At 37.4% G+C, this 22,080-nt stretch overlaps 1 protein-coding gene across 1 annotated transcript in view; it reads left to right on the forward strand.

Annotated features, from left to right (window-relative positions):
- The first annotated feature begins 133 nt into the window (after positions 1-133).
- The window catches only part of LOC111716037 (E3 ubiquitin-protein ligase UBR4-like), a 46,736-nt gene continuing 24,789 nt past the window's right edge, over positions 134-22,080 (forward strand). Inside the window, 22 exon segments of the mRNA XM_023491449.1 lie at positions 134-279; positions 602-704; positions 2,318-2,412; positions 2,644-2,799; positions 3,298-3,412; positions 3,490-3,531; positions 3,928-4,018; positions 4,124-4,221; positions 4,292-6,725; positions 6,978-7,093; positions 8,000-8,104; positions 9,867-9,925; positions 10,180-10,219; positions 11,047-11,129; positions 14,289-14,436; positions 14,967-15,280; positions 15,611-15,732; positions 15,887-15,965; positions 16,382-16,474; positions 16,863-16,938; positions 17,135-17,518; positions 18,168-22,041. Of these exon segments, the coding sequence (XP_023347217.1) occupies positions 615-704; positions 2,318-2,412; positions 2,644-2,799; positions 3,298-3,412; positions 3,490-3,531; positions 3,928-4,018; positions 4,124-4,221; positions 4,292-6,725; positions 6,978-7,093; positions 8,000-8,104; positions 9,867-9,925; positions 10,180-10,219; positions 11,047-11,129; positions 14,289-14,436; positions 14,967-15,280; positions 15,611-15,732; positions 15,887-15,965; positions 16,382-16,474; positions 16,863-16,938; positions 17,135-17,518; positions 18,168-22,041 (8,614 nt within the window). The 5' untranslated portion in view covers positions 134-279; positions 602-614.

A 22,080-nucleotide genomic window follows, 5' to 3' on the forward strand; every position in this document is an offset into this window, starting at 1 on the left:
GAGACAGGAGACAAGGTAGAAACGGAGAAGGACAATGAACTGGACATGAACAAGGACAATGCTTAAGACAGGCACAGTGACAAGAGGAAAAAGAAACATAAATTCTATAGTTCATTGTCGTATTAAAGGGATTGCTGTGCTGATTGGAGGCGAGGATCTTGAACCTGGAGTACATGCTGATCTTATCAAAAGTCTGGAGGAGAATTCACCTAGTTTCTTAAAACATGAGGAACCACAGACTCCAGATTCAGAATTCGCCAGAACTCCAGATTCTCCTGGGTAAGCTTTTATACATTCTTAGAGCATTGGACTCGACGACGACGTGGCCATTTAATTAGGTGACTTCCCCCTCAGGCCTTTTAAAGTCATGTGATGTATGTCATCTGTACCTCCCCGCTCATACCTCGGACCTGACTTCGTCCAGTTAGTGACATTCAAACATACAACACAACTTTAAAATTGTCCTAATAAACTGCTTGTGGTGTTTGGAAATTATGAAGCCGTTAATAAAACAGTAAATTTACCATTTTTTTCTTATTTTATTTTTGGTGGTTGTTAAGAAGAGTTTAAATGATTATAATGATGTTAATGATACTGTCAGGTTTGCTAGTGAGATGAATCGACCTCTAACAGATCTGACCAGTTCTCTGCTAGAGGATATATTGGAACCTAACCCTGGGGAGATCAGCATCACTAATTTACAGGTATTATTACTGTTAGTATCAATGTGAATATAATTAAGGTAAGATGGAAGGAGTTTGTCTATACATTTCATTTGTGACGAATTTAAGGTCCACTGTACTTCAAATCGACACCAAAAAGTGGAACTCGTGTGACCCAAAAAATTCTCCCAAAAATGGCCCAAGTTTTGGAATGCCCAAAATCATGCTAAAAACATGGTAGATTAAAACAACTTTACTTAAATGATCACCTCAAACATGCTAAAAATATTATTATATCGTTAGAACTGACGATCAGACCGAAATATATTTTCAATAAATGTAAAACCATCACCATCACCGAATTTAAAATCTACCTGAACCCTGATGGATCCTATAAATTCCTTATAAAGCAAATACTAGAGATTTGGTCCGAACTGCAACACACATAAATTCTTTTTCTTTGAATTCTGTAAGTCTTAAATAAAAAAGGGATATTTGCGATATATATATGCCGTAATCTGAATTTTTGTTTTAACAAAACGTGAATTAGCGGACAATAGATTTTTTTATAGCCAATTGATAAAAAGAGTAATAAACAAATTTAATGAAATATAAAGGAGAGAAAAATAATAATGGACAATTAAAAGTAAAAATTAATGATAAACCTCGCTAAGGAATGAAAAAAGAGGGAGAAGAAAGCTGAATTTTGAGATTTCAAAAAAGAAGTTGGTGGGTTAAAAAAAAAAAAACCAAAAAAAAAGATGAAAGGGCCCAGATTAACAATTATTAAAAGTAAAAGTTTTAAAAAAAAGAAGGAAGACATGATGGACAATACTTTTGGATCGATTTAGAGCACAGTGGGCCGAATTCCCCACCCACTGCTTTAATTTAAATTCCTAAGCGGTGAGCGCTTTAGTCGGTGAAATATCGTCTGCACTAATGATTGATCGTACTAACGTACGTTCGCACTAACGGAATTCGGCTCATTTAATTAATTAGCTCCATTGAACATATTTTTAGTAGGAATGAACAAAAAATGTTCAATTGTACTAAAGGTAAAAGTTAATACAAATGAACGTATTTATTGTGCAAATGAACAAAAAAATGTTCATTCAAACTAAAATCTAAAACTTTGACATTTTGCACATTACCCTAATTATAGTACAAATAAACATATTTTAGTGCAAATGAACAAAAAATGTTTAATCAAACTAAAATTTAAAATTTCACCATTTTCACATTAAACCTACTTAGTACAAAAGAACATATTAGGGCAAATGAACAAAAAATGTTCAATCGAACTAAAATTAATAATTTTACCATCTTACCCATAAATTATAATTAGTGCAAATAAACTTATTTTAGAACAAATTAACAAAAAAATTCCAATCAAACTAAAATCTGAAATTTCACTGTTTTCAACATTTACTCTAATTATTAATGTTAATTCGTTATACAAACCTGTCTCTGATCAGCTTACTTACGTATAAATGTACGTTTGTTCAATAACGATATAGCATCCGTTGGTCTTAATACGGTTGCTGTAAATTGAACACAACCCTCCCCCTGGGACAACTTTACGTCTAATCTTAATCACTTAGATTTTTATCGTTATCATTATCATCATTTTTATTATGGTTAAAATAACTGTTTAGGAGAATTGGGTTACTATCCTAAGAAAGGCTGGAGCATGTTCGGTCCTTGTAGATGCTATATACTCTCTACCTCTAATTGAACAGTATATACACAGGTAAAGGAATGATCACGCGCCTCAAACTCTAATTTTTATTATCACCATGACTTTGCAATCTGATGGACCTTTGACGATTAAATTTTGACCACTTAGAATTTAACGTTGTACGACACTGGTTGTAAAGATGTAAAGTTAAGAAAATCAAAGTTTGTGGCTTCATGTTAGGAACTCCTTTATTAAAAAAATGTCAAAGCTATCAAAGAAAAACTCAAACGCAAATACTTTAAGGTGGCAGGATACAATCCTTGAAGGAGCTCGTCCCCTGCCTCTTGCTCCTGGTCAGGGGGCCCAGGTCTGCGCCGACCTCCTTGCTCTAGAAGCTGAGATAGAGTTGATCTCGAGGATCCTGCAGCTTCCTCTTTACCTCAATACAGATTTCACAAGGTAAGTCAGCTTCAGAAAGGGTTTAAAACGCAGAAATTGTTTAATTATTTCATCTTCTGAAATGATCACGTTCACAAACTTTAATTTTTAATCTGTGTTGTTAACTTTCCATAAACAGAGCGTCCCATATCATATTAGATTATCTCCAAGCTTTAACGCAAAAATAAACATATAATATTCGAAAAACATAGCATTTCCTGCAAGAAAATTTTTTTATATTAGCCTTATTCAATTTTTCAAAATGATTTATTTTTCTTAAATTTTCTGATTGTCCCGGAAATTGTAATTTAGACCCATTTACGATCTAATATTATATGGGACACCCTGTATTAAAGAAATAATATTCAGATCTAAGGCTAAAAAATTGAGTTTGAGCCAAGTTATCAGTTTCTTCGTTTAAGATTTGTTCACAAACTTGTAATATTATTTTTCAGATTTGAATAAATCATCTGATTTTTTCTATCAACGATTCTGTGCTAATGTTTATCTCCTTTCTAGATTTCAAAAAGTGAGTGGAGCAATTTTTGGGTGTGTTCTAGCAGCTCTCACAGCTTCAGCAGCTCTTTCAGCTGTCACAGATCCTAAACCAGCGTGGGAGACATCTGCGAAACAGGTGGATTACAACAGCTGAAGACTTACTTAAAAATGAAAGATAAAAATATTATATTTGAATTATACTTTTTAATCTAGATTGTTGAGTTGAGCTTGACTCTGGCCAACAATATGCTTACGGTAAATACTAAAATGTTTTTTTGATTAAAAATATCTGAACAATGTAAATAAATGAAGAACCAAGGAAAGGGGTTCTACTGCCATGTTTAAGAACAGACCTTTAACTAATCTAATTGTATCAAACAACTGCCACTGATCGTATTTTTCCAGACATTATTCGTAGGAATCCCTAATATTTGTTATTGTTAAGAATCAAACCCCATCCCCCTTTTCCTTCAGCTTTCCTTCACTTCACATTACATTGTGTTACATTTTGTTTGTAGTAACTATTCTTCTAACATTCTATTCGTAATGTGAATAGAATATTGAATTATGTCTAAATGCTTTCGGTAGCTCAATATTACAAACAAACTGTAAACATGTGTAGACATGGGAGTATATTTTACTATAATATAGGTTACTGGGAAGAGTAGTAGATTAGGAGCTGCTTCAGCTGCAAACCTGGGTACTAGCCTCGCCTGGCTTATACTAACTGGGATACATGCAGGTCAGACGGGTTGGAAAACTTTTATATTGATCGATTTATTAATTCATTCTGATTGATTGATTCATTCATTCATTGTTTGTTATTTTGATTGGTTGATTGATTTAGGATTTGAAAAAGAAAATGAGAGCTTCTTTTGCTCCTCTACAGTATCCTTCACTAACTTCTCCTTGGATCTTCTCTCTCATCTTATTTTAGATCTCAAGGTGGGTAACAAATTTTGTTTAAAATAATTGGGTCTGAGATTAACAAGGATTATGCTGTATATTATTATAGGATGAAGACTGTAGTGTTAGCAAGGTTGAACCTGCCAACTTCAACCTTGGCGCTTCCTTTAGCAGTCTACAACGTATTGTTCTCATCTACTCCTCGGTCCCGGTCTATGCTCTCCTGCTCAGGATCTCCAAGGCATCCTACAGAAAGTCCCGGATGTTGATGAACCTGCAGAAACCGGAAATTGAGCAAACTCTCGGTTCTGATAAGAACAGTTACCTAACTTCAGAATCACAGACTGAAGAGGAACCCATTCTGGGACAATGGATGCAGGATATTCTTAAACCTGCTCCGGGATCTAGATCCAGCACACCTCAGGAACATGATGATCAGGGAGTTGAAACAAGTGTAGAGGAACCAAACTTGTATCTTCTCCTCTCCTCCCAGATACTTGCCTGGTTATCTGAACAAATGAAGAACGGAGATGAAGGGGGTTGGATGAATGAGTATGTTCTTTCTTCAGCTAACCTTGAATTTATTGAAATCACTGGGTCCTTTATTCAAGAAGCTGACAAGGATTCAGTTTCCAAACATCATTTCAACTCTTGGGCTGAATTCTCATCCAGTCTATTTTTGTTCACACATAATCTTGTTTCAATCATTGGTCCAAATCCAGAGCTGTCAACCAAGCTCCTATCCCTCTTAGGATTAGATCCATCCCTTCCTAACTCTGAACCCTGGCCTCTTTATGTGCCTGCTCGTAGCCTTTCCATCTTAGCCCAAACCCTGCTCATTCGGCAGAAGCTTGAGGTAGACCCCTACAGTGTCAAGGTTACCAATCAGTTCATGCTTATGTGGGAGCGTGTTATCAATAGTGTTGTAGCTGCTGCTAATGATACCAACAGTAATACTGATGTAAATGTAGAGAATCTTCAGCTGATGCTTCTGCTCTTCCACTCCCTTCAACTGATGCAGAAGAAGCATGTTCTTTTAAATGCCTGTAAGAGCTTACTCTCTATTTGCACTGGAAAGCCGGATAAACCAACCCTGCTGTACTACATGATGTTGGCAAGGATGTGCCTCTTGGTTGATTATTTTATTAGACATCTGTATGAACCCCCAGCCTCTCTTCTTCCCCAGGTAAAATCCAATCTTTTCAATAAAACCTCCTTTACCTCCCACCCTGCTCACTTCCCCATGACAACAATGGAGGACTGTGGTGAGAAACCTCAGTACTACCTCCTTAGCCCTACTATCTACACCACCTCTATGGAGGTTCCCAAACTAGATGGGTTGGCAGTCAGTTTTCTCCTCGGCTCACCTGAGACCTTGGATTATGCTGGTCTGTATGAAAGCCTAGTCGACCGGATTGACATAGTAAAGTCTGGTGCAGGAGAAGGACTGGGTAAGGGAACTAACTACTGCTTTAACATCCTGTGGCGACTGCTTCAATCCCTCCCCCCTCCAGCACCATTCCTGGCTAGACTGGAAACCCTAGCTGGTATAAAGGAACCTGACCAAACTCTGACCTACGGGTTTATCCTCCATGCATTGATTATCGGACCAAGGTCAGCTAACAAGAATTTCTCTACTTGGATCAAAGAAGGTCTTGTGAAGCAAGGGCTTCTACTTGGAAATGCTGACTCCCTGTTGAAGTCTGTATCTGCTGAAGTAAACAGTATTACCTTTCAGGTGTCTCTTCTCCAAAGTTTCTTACTAGTGATGGAGGCAAGGATGAATCAGAAGAGCACCCCAGAGCTAGCTGATCTCCTAATTCTGGATGCTTTGATTGCAGGATTCCAGATCTCTCTAGATAGAATCTTCTCATTGTCAAAGTTTTCTGCTCAAACTGATACTCCTCTGGATACGAAGCAGAAGAGAGAAGACTGGGTTGTGGGGAACCTCCCGCAAAGTGTTGAATGCGCCCAGCAACTGGTGCCTAGTATTGCAAGGTTGGTAAACCTTTTTAACCAGGCAGCAAGGAACATTGTCCTTGATAGGTTCAAGCAGATACAGGAGAAGAATAAATCTGATCTGGATATATCCAGTAGTGCAACTCTTCTTCATAGCATCTGCATCATTGGATCCCGGTGTCAGGCCACTGACAATCTGGCCATGAATATTACTACTAGTCTACCCGCAGCTCTAAGAACAGCACTTGATGAATGGTCTTCTACCTCCATCGCCTCTTTCCCTCCGCCCAACGGTTGGAAAAGTCAATACGACAAGGACCCTATTCCTGGGGAATCCTTTATCTTCTCAACAATCCTCTCCCACACCCAACTGTTGAACCTAGATTCTGCTACACCAAGATCCTCCTTGAAGCATGTATTGTCTAGTGCTGCTAGGTTTGCGTGTGATCTGTTTGTGTGGTGTCCTGACTCTGGTCCACAGAGGAATAGATTAGTATCAGCTCTGTTCCCTCTCCTTCTTGATTCAACTACAGAGTTCCTGGCAGATCTACTCTCACTCTCCCTAGAGAGATATGTTGGAACAGGTAGACCTTAATTCTTCAATCTAGGGAATTTAAGATGGAATTTTATAAATCTATTTTGGTTTCAATTATGATATTTCTGATCTGCATTTTATTAAAGAAGTTAACTAACTTTCATCCATAAATATCTGTCTTTTATTCAGTTTTAAGTTTGTTAAAACATCATCATCATCATAATTTTATGTTTGTGTCATTTTGTCTTTAAAGATCAAAAACAAATTATAAGAATTAAGATATTGACGTTATATTTTGAAGGAGAAAGTGAGAGCAGTCTAACTTCAGTATACGAACTAGTTCTCCAGCATGGATACTCAATACTAGTGGATAGAAATCAGAACCAGCTACTCAAGGCCGGTCAGAGTATTCCTCAGGTAGAACAGTGTTTATAAATTTGATAGATGAGATTATAATGTATAATAAAATTTAAGAGGCAAAATATTGTCAGGGATGAATGAAAAGAGTTTGACAATAATTAAGTTTATAAAAGAAATAAATGATTCTCCAAAAAAAAAGATTAAGAATAGTCAGGGGTTTTCTTGATCAGTTTTAAAGATACCTAAGATATTAATGATGCTATTTTTAGTTTAAATGATAATGATGCTATTTATTAGTTTAAATGATACTGATGATGTTCTTGATTAGTTTAATTGATGCTAATAATGCTCTTGATTAGTTTAATTGATGCTAATAATGCTCTTGATTATTTTGAATGATACTAATGATGAAGAATGAAGATTGATTAGTTTAATTGATAACAATAATGCTATTAATTAGTTTAAATGATACTAATGATAATCTTGATTAGTTGAAATGATACTAATGATGATATTGATTAGTTGAAATGATACTATTGATGCTCTTGGTTAGTTTAATTGATACTAATAATGCTCTTAATTAGTTTAGATGATACAAATGATAATCTTGATTAGTTTAAATGATATTAATGATTCTCTTGCTTAGTTAAAATGTTACTAATGATACTCTTGATTAGTTGATACTCATGATGATATTGATTAGCTTAAATGATACTAATAATGACCTTAATAATGCTTTTAATTAGTTTGAATTATACTAATAATGCTCTTAATTAGTATAAATGATACTAATAATAATCTTGATTAGTTTGAATGATATTAATGATGCTATTGTTTAGTTTAAATGATACTAATGAAGCTCTTGATTGGTTTGAATGACACTAATGATGCTATTATTTAGTTTAAATGATACTAATGAAGCTCTTGATTATTTTAAATGACACTAATGATGCCCTTGACTAGGAGATAATTCAGTATATGGAGAGGATGCTTGATAAACCTGTTGGTCGGAAATCAATCTGTGCATTCTTCAATCCTGCACAACTACATGTACCTAAACTAATAGAGGAATGTCATTCATATAAATTATTATTAAAATCGTCTGTCAAACTTCTATATCTAATTTAGAAGGGGTTTTGCCGAATCAGGGGGAAAAATAATTCTATGAATAAAATCTTAAAATGAACACCACTGTAAAGGATGAATTAAATTGATTTAATTCATATATACAGGGTTATTTTCCTTGACAAACCACAACGTTACATGAACTTTGTGTCTCCTGTCATATGGTTAAATATGTGTGCATTAAATCTTTGATAACAGAGCTTAGCCCGGCTACCTTTCCCGTTGACAGTTAAACCTTAAGACGCAGACTAGTTTCAGAAGTTAAACTTTTCACCGATTTAAGGAGTTAAATGAACTGTTTAAGTAATATCAAGTGACCATGGAACCCTTGAAACCATTATCTGATCAATAATGTGGAAGATATTGTCGTTTTTATTGCCTATTTTTTTTGTATAATTCTGATAATTATAATATGTTTTAATACAGCATTAATGTGTAAGTCACTCTTGTAGAGATGGCACAAGTGAAAGGGATCAATTGTGTCATTTTGATGGTCTAGGAAAGAATACCAAAACCTTAAATCCACGGGTATGTAATATGTATGCCATTAACATTAAGATGAGCAAATATCTTTTCACCAGCGCACCTCGTGTATACACTAGAGTCTTGTTTAATCTTATTTATTTCAAGTGTAGCAATACCAGATCAAGAGCTCTAAGCCGTGAAACTGAAAAGCAAATTATCAGTCATGATTAGATTAATTTATTATAAATATTAAAAGAATCGTTAAGTATAAACATGTAAAGTTTGCCAATAGAATTTGCTCCAGGTGTGCAATGTGGACATTTAATAGATTAATAGATTAATAGTAATTAAATATTTTAGGCTGGGCTTATTTTATATAAAATCTAAGGCTTACAATTTTTATATAAAATTCTTATTCTCAGTTAAAAGTGTTTTATATATAGACTTCTCAGATAAAACTCTCAACTTCATCATAAAATGTTTATTGGTTAGAATATCACGTGCTCGAGTTCTTTCCTCAGGAACACTTGCAAAGTCTTGCATCTCGTGAATCCACCTGAACAATATTCATTTAAAAATCTTCAGATCTTACATCAATTTTCAACATGGATATCATATTCATACTTTAGCTGACAAAGCTTCAAAGGGTACCGTTGTGAATTAAGCATTGACATCTCTGCATGGAGGATCACTTGAAATTACGTCTGAAGTCTCGAAAAGGAGTTAAACCTTTTTTTAAAAGTGTGTCCTGTAGATATTGAACACGAGCTACCTGTACGGCGCGCAGGGAAGCTAAGGTAGAGAGGAACGGAAGGAGACAGAGAAGGAAAGAACAGAGAGAGACCCGCAATATTCTGAAACAAAACTAGGAAAAAAGGAAAAGGACAGTGGGCAGGGTGACCAGATAGGATAGTCAAAACTGCACACAAACAGGTTGCCACAATAAATGGTTAAAAGATGTAGTACGTGAGAGGTAGAGATAAAGACTGAGCCCAGTCAGGAAGAAACCGGGAACAGAGGGAGGGCCCGCAAAACTCCCCCCAACCGTAGTCCACGTCAGCAGTACAGTACAGGTAGAGAGAGAGAGAAAGCTAAGCTCAGCGCTAGTACAGAAAGTCGTCGTCCTCACTCAGTTTAACCCCTGAATCCAGGGATCAGCGCCTAAACAATCACGAGTTTTGTCCCGGACATCCCAAACACAAGTTTTGAATTCAGAATATTTTTGAATGACGGTTTCCAGGTTTTATTATCTCTGGCTTCTCCTGATCTATCTCCAGCATACGCTTCAAGAGTTCTCAGGAACCCATAAAATAAAATAAATTCTTTTGGACTTTTTCCCCCGAATTTTATTAATGTCAATTATTCCACATGTTGATTGTCGACAGATGTCACCTTTGTTTTATTTTAAATATTGGCAAACATTTCGCATATTAAAATGGAAAATTGATTTCGACGTAATGATTTTTTATTTTTGATCTTGTATTTATTTATATATATTGTTGTACTTAAACTAAACTTAAGACAGATCAAGTTTTTTATGAGTTATTTATCAGATTCTTTAACAAGCTCTTCCAGATGTCGGAACGATATAAGGTATAAACTTGATGCCTGCTTTAATACAAAAAATGCTATTTGATAAATTATCAGTTCAGAAAAAAACTTTTTGGTATTTACTCGGAACAAGGAGAAAAATATTGCAAAGTCTAGTAAAAGGAAACTTCAACAGAATCCAGTTTTAAAATGTGGAAAGTTTTATCAAGCTTTAAGAAAACAATCAACAACACTACCAGTCTAGTACCTGGGGGTTCCGCGTTGGGTTTCCATTCAGATTTAAACTTTATTTGATTTGTGTACCTGTAACCTTTGTATCTAGGATGAGAGTGGACTAGTTGAACTATGTAACATTACCTGTAACCTTTGTATCTAGGATGAGAGTGGACTAGTTGAACTATGTAACACTACCTGTAACCCTGGTATCTAGTGGACTAGTTAAACTATGTTACACTACCTGTAACCCTTGTATCTAGGATGAGAGTAGACTAGTTGAACTATGCCAGCAGGTTTCAGGTTTGCTCCAGGTTCCCAGCTCCAGGCTCATGGNTAGTATGAGAGAGGACTAGTTGAACTATGTAACACTACCTGTAACCCTGGTATCTAGTGGACTAGTTAAACTATGTTACACTACCTGTAACCCTTGTATCTAGGATGAGAGTAGACTAGTTGAACTATGTAACACTACCTGTAACCCGTGTATCTAGGATGAGAGTGGACTAGTTGAACTATGTAACACTACCTGTAACACTTGTATTTAGGATAAGAGTGGACTGGTTGAACTATGTAACACTACCTGTAACCCTTGTAACTAGGATGAGAGTAGACTAGTTGAACTATGTAACACTACCTGTAACCCTTGTATCTAGGATGAGAGTGGACTAGTTGAACTATGCCAGCAGGTTTCAGGTTTGCTCCAGGTTCCCAGCTCCAGGCTCATGGACTGGCTCAGGTTCGTTTTATTGTAGTATTATTTACTTTGGGTTTGGGGAGTGGAAAGCAAAGTGAATAAATACTAAAGTGGAACAGACTAAGTCAATGACGACAGGTTGGGCCATAAGGTTTTATTTGGTTTGGAAATAATTGCATGAAAAGATTTCTTTTGGAAAGTAAAGACAAGAATAAATAGACTACCGACCCATGTAAATGTCATCTTTAGTTAAAACTTCGAAATTTTCATGATTAAACATCAAAAATTTTTGTATGTATATAGTTTATATGTAAATACCATAAAGTCGCATAATCAATTCACTTCTGAAATCTTAATTTACGTTAATCTATATTTAAGTTAAATACCGATTCTTATTCTGTGTTTGTAAACAAAGGGAGTCCAATTTTGTTGTACTGTGCACTCCGTTCAGACCAATTTATATATAAATATATATTATTTTTAAATACTTGGGACATAAAATGTCGTCATCCAACTATGAGTTTGGCCCACTCTAGTATTTAATCAATTTGAGTGGAAGGAGGGCAACCTGAGAGTCTGATTTGATTCAACTAACTTAATCTCGATAAAATTACAGATTTTCTACAAAGAAAATTTTACTTTTTTTGAAGTGTCTAAGCTTTCTTTTATGTTTTCTAATGCATCTTCTTTACATTTATTGCCACTTCCTTTTAGATCTATTTAAAAGTTCATTACCCTTATGTATCTAACCTTGCCTATCCCAGCCTTACAGCTCCTTAAGGTCTAATAAATAAAGGTGAAAATCGTTAGACCATTCATAGAGCACATGATAAATATAGCAAAAGGTGTATAAAGCAAACGTATGATGCACAGAGAAAATTGAAATCCAACTATTTATAACACTGTTATTTTGGGTTGCAGTGTTATAAAGTTTTTGGACATAAATTTTCTCTTTATCGAGATGATTTTCACCTTTTCAAGATTTAATTTAAGTATAATCTAAGAAGGCGAGAACCTTCGAGATATAGAGAAAATTTAATAAGAGTATTATAGGTAATGTTATGAAACCTGCGTGTACTTTTCTTATTTCAATCGCTTTTTATAGATAAAATAAGCTTTGAAACAAAGCAAAAGTTAAAATATAAAGTGAGTTCATTTTTAATTTAATTTAAATTGAAAAAAAAAATATTTTGGAAATATCCTTAATTTATTGGAGAAAATCCGGGAACCAATCAAAACCTTAAAGCACACGTGCTATAATGTACAGCTATTGAACACGAGCTACCTGTACGGCGCGCAGGGAAGCTAAGGTAGAGAGGAGCGGAAGGAGTCCAGAGAAGAAAAAGAACAGAGAGAGAGACCCACAATAGTCTGAAACAAAACTAGGAAAAGAGGAAAAGGACAGTGGGCAGGGTGACCAGATAGGATAGTCAAAACTGCACACAAACAGGTTGCCACAATAAATGGTTGGATAAAAGCAGTTAACGTGGAAATAAATATAGTAAATAAATATAGGGATTATAAGTGAAGTGGGAATAGTACAAATTAGTCTAATGTTAGATGAAGGAAAAAAGTTAGGTAACGTGGTTACATACCAGTGCTGGGTAGGTCAGGAGCGTCTGGTGAGCTGAGTTGCGGCCAAAGAAGAGCTGGTAGTTTAGAACGGCAAGAGAAAGAACCCGAGGTACAGAGATCTGCAAGCTTCTTTTTGTAGCCTGTAAGAGAGCTGGAGTCTGGGAGTACCGCTGATCTGAGGATACTGCTCATAGCTGATCTGAGGCAAAGACCTGTAGGTAGCAGGGAGTCCGGAGTCCATTCTGTAAAGGGGAAAATTGCTGGAACTAGTGGGAAACCCCAGAATCTTCTTAAGGGGGAGACTGGACCTGCTGGAGCTAAGGGAAACTCGTAAACCGGTGGTCTGAGTAGAGGGGGAAAGAAGCTAACGAGTCTTCGGAGGCTGGGTAGAGAAGGATTAAAATCCTGGCGTAGGAGTCGGAAGTAGGGTAGACAAAGGCTCTGAGGCAGAAGTCTGAAAGTTCTGCAGAAGAGAGATCCGAAGGTTGAATTATGGAGTTGTTTCTGGAGAAGTGGAAGGAGAAAGCTGAAGAAGGGACATAGTTAGAGACCATGGTGCCGTCGGGGAAGGAGAAAACGGAAAGGTCAGGGATACTGATGGTGAGGGAGGTTGGAGAGTTGCAGATCCAGAAGTGGTTGGCGTTGATGGTTTTCGTGTTAAAGAGTATTCCTAGTAGTACTAGGTTGCCTGAGGCTACATTTTGATTGTCTGCGCTGAGGGTGAGGCAAACTAATCCGATGGCGCCTTGGTTCCAGTTTAAGTTGGAAAGTAGGGAGTCGTTGATTGACTCGAGGGAGGTGATAGAGATGGACCCGAGTTCCTCTAGGGATAAATCAGAGGGGTTAGAGAATCCTGTTGAGCTTTCTATGTTGGTTTCTTTTTTCCTTCGACTCATGACTGAAAGTAAAATAGGGTTAAGAAATGTAGGTGTAAATTAATTGAAATCAAAGTAGTTATATTGTGGAAATTAATTTGGAGTTAAGTTGAGTTAATGTGAATTAAAATAAAATAAACATAAGAAAAAATCCACGTCAGCAGTACAGTACAGGTAGAGAGAGAGAGAAAGCTAAGCTCAGCGCTAGTACAGAAAGTCGTCGTCCTCACTCAGTTTAACCCCTGGATCCAGAGATCAGCGCCCAAACAATCATTTAACTTTATAGCATAAGTGCTATAATGTATAGCTAATTTAACTTTATAGCACAACAATTACTTTATAGCACGTTCATAATGAAATTCACGATGAAGTGAGGAAGAATGATAAAGTACACAATAGTTTCATAAATGTATACCACCCTCCTCCTTAGTTCTAAACCTCACAGTCTTGCATAATTTTCTTAAAGGGACTTATAGCTTAATTGTAAGTAAACCTCAATTTAAAGATGGCAATGCCCGAATTACAACGGTACCCGGCTTTGGCTGATCAAGTATGAATTAGAACTCCATGTTTTTTCCTGATACGAAAGACGCGAGAAATTCACAGAATTAAACACTTTTCGAGTCAGAAAAATAAAATTTTTATTAAAATAATGTTACAAGGTTACCGTTGTAAATCGTGCATTGACATCTTTGGATGCAGGGTCACTTAAAAATACGCCTACAGTCCCTTTAACCATGTTTTTAAATAGATATCTTGTGGTTGGAATGTTCCAAGGAGATGTAGAGACTGAAGTAGAGGTTGATGTTGATGCTCTTTTCCAAGGAGAAGAAGTTAAACTGGACAATGTCCAGGAGAACAGGATAATGCTACAGAACCTTACCAATCATATTGTTAAGGTAGGTTAAAGGGACTGTAAACGTAATTTCAATTGACCCTCCATGCAAAACTGGCAATGCCCGATTCACAACGGTACATTTGAAACTTGTATATGATCAGTAATGTTGTAGATATTATGATTAGAAAGGCGAAAGACAGTTTTTAGAGAAACCACAGTTTAAGCTGTTGTATCGTTGTGAATCGGGCAATGGTCTCTTTGCTTGGAAGGTCACTTGAAATTACGCTTACAGTCCTCCCTCATGATAGAATTTTTTTTTTTTTAAATAAAAGGCTTATAGGAATATGTTTCTATATTTTTTCATATTACGACTTACGATGTTTTAATAATGACAAAATTGTAAAAATCGTTCGTCACTTGGGGGTGGAGAAGTCCTGTGAAATCTCGTAGTTGGCAAATTTAAAGTCTCATAAAGGGGTTTGACCAACATCAACACTTATGAGGGGTTGGGGGGCCTTTGAATAGATAAAAACAAGAAAAATAGGAATTCAGCATTTACAATTTTCTGTTTTTGACTTATTTTTTGTACAGTCTGATTCTGGAGTTGATGAGGATGTTCCTCTAACAATCCTCTCCCTCCTCATCCCTCTAGCTTCGGACATCCTCAGCTCACCCTCTGGTCCTGCTGTAGGATTCCCCGACCTCATGGCTGTCCTCACGGGACTCGCCTCCGCCGGGAACGGGAAGGGTCATGTGATCCTGTTTTCGGCCGTTGCGGACTGGTTGGAGGTCGTGAAGAAGTATTTGGTCCAGAAGAACGTGGTGGAGAAGCTGGAGGCAGGGAATAGCTCCGGGAGGCACATGATTATGCTGGAGAATGCCACAACACTACTTCAATATATCAGGTACTTAGAAAGTAACCGAATCCTAATGAATTCCGAGTAGCACTTAACGTCTCTTAAGAACGATTACGTTAGGCTCGGACGCAATTAGGGAGAGGCTACTTTCCCTGTCTGCAAATTAATCAACCCAATATCAAACAAGTATATTCTGATGTTGGAAAATTAAACCTTACTAATGTATTTTGATAAATTGTGTTTAAATCTTCCAAAAACATGTTTGGACGTATTTGTTTTCTGACTTCCTATTTTTTACTTTGATTCTGTTAAAGAATTTTAAATTCTGTTCTGTTGTCTCTGCTCTATACTATAGATGTAAATATATTAAATATTAAGCTCTGTTGTGTCTGCTCTGAAGTATGGCTCTGTAAGATGGGGTCTACCTGCAGTGGAAAGAAGTTCTAGTCCCCTTCAGTCTGATCTTAATGATGATATGTCATGGACAGATGAAACACCAGGTTAATAATGTTAATGATGTTAATCATGTCTATGATGTTGACGGTGTCGATGATGTTAATGATATTAATGATATTAATGATGTTAATGATGTTAATGATGTTAATTATGTTAATTATATCAATGATATTAATAAAATTAATGGTGTTAATGAAGGAGAAGATGAGGACAGTGGAGATGAAAGTGAAGAAGATACTCTAGATGGAAAACTCTGCACATACACACAAACAGCTAGGTAATTCACGTCTCATTGTATTTATGTTGTCTTTTCCACTCATTGTTACTGGGAGTCACAGAGGGGGGGGGGGTCGTGAAAATGAAATCTAATCTTTGTTGTTCAAGTCAAGTCTTTTGCTGCATGATTACTTATTTTGGATTCTAAAAACATGGTAAAATAGAGCAACAAGATTAATGCGGATAATTTTTTTTTTGTGAGTTCAACAAATTATTACATTAAACATTATCTATTTATTACATTTCATTATACATCATCTTTTTATTACATTACACTATACATTATCTATCTATTACATTACATTAAACATTATCTATTTTTTACATTACACTATACATTATCTATTTATTACATTACATTATACATGAACTATTATAGATTTATTTAAGTGAATAGTATAAATAATGAATATCTAGGGTTTTCATGAATCAGCATTGGTATCATTGTCACACCTGTGGTCTGGTGGACCGGGCTGGTTGCTGCTCTGTCTGTGCTAGAGTTTGCCACAGGTGAGAGGACTCAACCGGATACTAATTCTTTCCGGTCAAACTCATCTGGAAGGGGAAAGGGCTCTATGTTATGTTATTTCAATTTAGTTAAAGACAGACTTATTTAATTCTGGCAATATATTTGAACACATCCAGTTCAAGTTAAAACAACTAATTTTAATTTTCACATCCTGAGATCTTTTGTTGCAACCGGATGCCGTAGACCTTTTATATTTCGCAATTTTCCTGAATCTGATGATCTTTTGTTTATACTTCATGTGTGTAAAAGGAAAAAATACAGTTGGAGGCAAGCTTTCAGTTCCTTGAGGCCATAATTGTGGAAAAAAATTTAAATACCTTTTAATAAATAATCGCTAATAAATGTGTCCTGCTAAAATACATGTTGTAGGGATCATGATGTGACTTACAGCAAACACGGGAGCTTTTTCTGTGACTGCGGAGCAAGGGAGGACGGAAACTGCAAGGTAAAAAAATAAAAATTATATTAAAAACAGGGGTTTGTTCTGAAATTAGAGCCTTTATTGGGACTGTTTTTGTTACTAATTGCTTTATTATCATTATTAATTCACACTGCTGTCAGATTTTCTAATAAATTGAGACATATCTTAAGATAAGAGTTTTTATAAGTAAAAAGTATTATTATTAAGAATCTTATTGCAGGCTGTTGCCCCTAGAGTTGCCCAGGCAGAAGATACTAATCGTAAACCTGTTTATTCCGGAACTGAATCATTCCGGCTTCGTTCCTCTAGTCCCCAGAAGGAGATGGTTGAGACCAAAGACAAGTTGACCGGTGTTGAACTAGAGCTGGCCAGACATGTAGACTCCTACAAGGAACAGCTGATGGATGTCCTTAAGGGAAAGAACTGTATTGCTGCACTGCTTGAAATCACAGAGGCCTTTGTGCCTGTGCTTGAGTCTAGTGCTAGGTCTGCTGCTCCTCTAGGAGCAATGACAAGGATTAGAGCTGCGCTTGATACACTTCATCATGTGACTAAAACATTTGAGGTCAATGATCAGCTTGTACTGCCAACATTGGGATCTCAGGTAAAAAAAATTTAACATATATAATACAAAAAATCATGAAATATAACATTATCTATTCAATGATAGAACAGTTAAAGGTATTATCAGTTCTCCTTACGATTCAATTCAGCTGATTATTTTAATTCTTTATTGCCGATTTAAAAAAAAAATACTTATGACAGGCGCAATAAGTTACGTATTCGAAATTTTCTATGTTTAGACATGTGTGGAGGTTGCTGAGAGTAGAACCTTGAACTGGCAGAAGTTCTGTATGAGTGATGAGACCGTTCTACCCTTTATCATCAAGATATCCTTCCTAGTAGATAACGGTGTTTCACCGTTCCTTCTCCAGCTTCTACAGGCAGCACTCTGCCCACAGCCTAAGGATAAGAACAGGTAGAACAAAAAGGTCGTCTTTTATCCCCGGGGTGTATACTTTGTATTTTTAAAAATAGAGAAGATGCTCGGATAGAGCCACAATTAAAAATTGCAATAAAAGATGGCCGCGAATCGCCCAGAAAGCGTGGCCTCGAGGTAAGTGGCTAACAGATTTATGCAGCAATACAAAAAAGTAAATATTCAGAATTTTTTTTCTGGATAAAACAAATTACCCAATATCTTCCTCATTAATATTTGAGATTTCCTTTTTATTATTTATTTTCTATATTAGGAGGGTGCTTTTGAGAATGTCAAGATGAACTTCAGTGGTGAACAGGGACAGGCAATCAGACAACTTTTAAATGCACATATGATTAGACGAGGCATTATGTGCTGTCTAAATTCCAGCGGTGGAAAGCGTCAACACTTGGCTGTTTCTCATGAAAAGGGTAAAATTACTGTGCTACAACTCTCAGCACTGCTGAAGCAAGCAGATTCCAGTCAGAAGAAATTAACTCTTACAAGGCTAGCTTCTGCTCCAATACCCTTTACTGTTCTCTCTATGGTGTCCAACCCAATCAATGAAAATTTCCTTGCTGTATGTGGACTTAAGGATTGCAGGGTTCTTTCCTTCAATGCCAATGGAGGAGTCTCTGAACAGCTAGTTCTGCAACCCCAGCTGGAAGCTGCCAACTATATCATAAAACCAGTTTGGTTGCCAGGCTCTCAAACACAACTAGCAATCATTACAGCAGATTATGTTAAAATATATGATCTATCATCTGATGTACTGTCTCCAGCATACTACTTCCTTATTCCAAGTGGCAAAATCAGGGATACTACCTTTATTCACACAGCAGAGGGGGAGATGTACCTCTTGCTGATGTCATCTGCTGGACATATCTACTTCCAGCTTCTCTGTGATGAGTCCTCTGCTCGACATGGCTCCTTTTACGTAACCAACATCATGGATGTAAACCATGCTGATGTAAAAGATAGCAATGGCAGCCTATGTGGAGGAGGGGTGTCTGTTTACTTCTCTCATGCTCTTCAGATGCTGTTCTTTAGCTATGCTGCTGGAAAATCATTCATGGCACCAATCACAATGGATATAGAAGAACTTCTGTCTGTTTTCTTGATTCAGTATAAGCCAACACCTTCCACTGGGAGTAAGAATAATGTCCCTCAACCACTTTGTGGCTGGAATGAAGTGTCTGGACACCCTGGTTTAGTCACTGCAGTTCTGCAACAGGCTGGTAATCCTGTTATTCTTATGGTGCAACCTGAGAAATGTCTCATGCAGGAGATAAAGATGGGGACCAAGGCTAAAATCATGGACATGGTTTCCATCAGACATCTTTCAACCAACACCACTAGCAGCATAGCTGGTGAGGAGAAGACAACTCTCATTCTGCTCTGTGAGGATGGAAGTCTCAAGATTTATATGGCAAACGCAGAAGCTACTGGATACTGGCTTCAGCCACAGTTTCAACCAACTGGCTCTCTTGCATTTACTAGGCCACAAAAGAAGAAAAAGGCATCCAAACTGCATAGAAGCTCTGGACTTGTCCATTTCAACCTGGACTTTTTTGAGCATTGCCAACAGCAGGTTGCTGATATCGAGTTTGGTGGTCTGGATATTCTGCAAGTTTACAACATTCAACAGGTTAAGGTTAGGCTTCAGAACAATAACCTGTATATTGCCAATACCAAGCCAGGGGGTTTCCAAATGGAAATATCTAACAATGACTCCAACTCTGTTATTGTTGCCATTAGAGTGCTGTTAGGGTCTCAAGACACCGTTAGGATTCCAAGCACCATTGAAATATTTGGAAGACCATTGCAAGTAAATCTGTCAAGAGCCCGTTGGTTTGAGCTTCCACTAACCAGGGAGGAAAGTATTCAATGCCATGGTAAACTAACAGTTACCTTTGGACCCACATTGGACCCAGATGGAGTAAATATGATAGATAGTATCCAGGTGTGGACTAAGTCAAAGGAATTGTTTGGTTGGCCAGAGGACAATGATGAATACTCATCAGGTATCTCAGCAGAAAGTGGAACGGATATTGAAAAGGTTTCTGTGCATCCTTTAGCACTGACACCAGTTGATAAGGTTGTTATGTCAACCTTGGAAACTTTGGACTCAGCTCTTTCTGTTTGTGATGCAAAGGTTTTATCTGAAACTCAGTTTGGGGTTGCTCTGTCTGTGTCAACCAAGCTTCTGGTTGCTCCTGGCCCTGCACTGGTTCAGAAAGCTACTAAATCTGTCCTTACTGCTTTACATCCAAACAAGGTCTCCTGCTATCTCCATACAGATGCAGCGCTTCTCAAGCATGCAACTGCAATGCTTGCCAGCACAAGTGATCTGGACTGTGAGAAGTTCCATCATCTTGTTGCCATTGCCAGGAACATTGCCGTGTCAAGGCCTAAAAACTTGGTGAAGTTTGCGGAAACTCATGATGAGACAAATCAAGGATCCAAAAAATTAGAAAGTAAGCAGACCAAGAGCCAGGAGTGTCAACAGTTCATGAACTTGTTAATAGAAGCATTCTGGAGGCTTCTAAAGGAGATACCAGCCAATTCTCTCGCTGGAGCTCTTGGACAGCCTGGACTGACACATGTTGAATCTACAGTTCAAGCTTTAGTTGAAATCCTTCATGCCTTCTCCTTTGTTGATCTTGATACTGCAGGATTCACTTCTGACCACTACATTAGCTTCTTACTTTGTGAAGATAAACGAGTTTCCTTTCCTGCCAGAGGAGCAATTGTCAGAGCTGTTAGACCAAGACCTAAAAAAAGGAAGCTAGTGGAAATTAGTACAGCAAAGGAGGGTTCCTCTAAACAAAGTTCAGCCCCTGCTCCTTCCCAACCTAGAGAGCAATCTGGGTCAAGGTATCAACCTCTACATGAAAACAATAGACATGATGATGAACAGGAAGCTGAGCTAAACCAAGGACCTGGAGGAATACACCTTGGTGGAGTAGCCGGAAATCTCAGGGAACTTCTTCCCATCCGTGGAAACCTCCCTGATATGCTTGATCTCCCTGCTGATGAAGCTATGGTTGAATTAGCAATAGCTCTAAGCCTACAGGATCAGGATGGAGGTGGTGGAAACCAGCTCTCACAAGGTCTTCAGGGATTGCAACAACTGGCCAACCTTGGCGAAGGACTTGCTGGAATCCTTGGAGGACATGACAATGAAAGTGATGGTGAAGATGTTGTAGAAGTAGATGAAGAGGATGAGGAAGAGGATGAAGAAGCTCCAGATGGTGCAGATGAAGCTGCTCAGTTTAGTGATACAACTGCTTCTGCTCCAGGAAGTGATGATGAAGGTTCTATTGGTGGAGAAGAGCAAGAAGGAGGAGAGAGGGAGAACGCAGGAGGAACTGGTGGAAGTGATTCGGGTGGCAGCTTAGCTGACATGGCTAGTGTGGGAAATCTATCCACAGACAATTACAGATATGATACTGAAGGTGAAAGAGAGAAAAGTAACTGTGAACCTCAAGTTGAAGATGCTGAAGAAACTGACAGAGAGTCTCGTTTAGCTGGCTTGCGACAGTTGCTTATTGAGAAACTAGTTTCTTATATAAAATCTTTAAAAGAAGTTGGTGGAACTCGATGCATTCCCTACATGCAGTTAGCTCTTGCTCTCAGCACAGATTTAGACCTGGAAAATGACAGAGAACATGCAGCCTTGAAGAGTCTGATCCAAGCACTTCTTAATGAAATGGACATGGGATCTACTCTTTCTACTGATCCTTCCTCTAGAAACGCTAAAAAAGAATTCCAACTTCTAATCCTCCGTTTGTTCAGTGTTCTCATGTCCAGAACTAGATCCTCTGGCTCACCAGGCAAGGATGAAGAGACTAACAGTGTAAGCAACTATGTTGGTTCAGCACTAGCCCAGGCCGGTCTTCATACTCATTGTTTATCCATACTGAAGAACCTGCTCCCTTACTGGCAGGGTCTACCTATAGACGATACTGGAGTACTTGCTGGTTGTGAACTCCTCAAACCTCTGGTGGTGTCTTCTGTTCCTGACATGGCACCCTTCTTCTTGAAGCAGTATGTAAAATCTCATACCAACGATATATTTGAATCCTATGCACAACTTCTCACAGAGATGTCGCTTCGGATTCCTTACCAGTTGAAGAAAATTTCAGGTAATTTTTTCTGACTTTTCTAATTCAATTAACAATATA

The sequence above is a fragment of the Eurytemora carolleeae genome, unplaced genomic scaffold, assembly GCF_000591075.1.
Source record: "Eurytemora carolleeae unplaced genomic scaffold, Eaff_2.0 scaffold1256, whole genome shotgun sequence".
In the NCBI taxonomy this organism is placed as follows: domain Eukaryota; kingdom Metazoa; phylum Arthropoda; class Copepoda; order Calanoida; family Temoridae; genus Eurytemora; species Eurytemora carolleeae.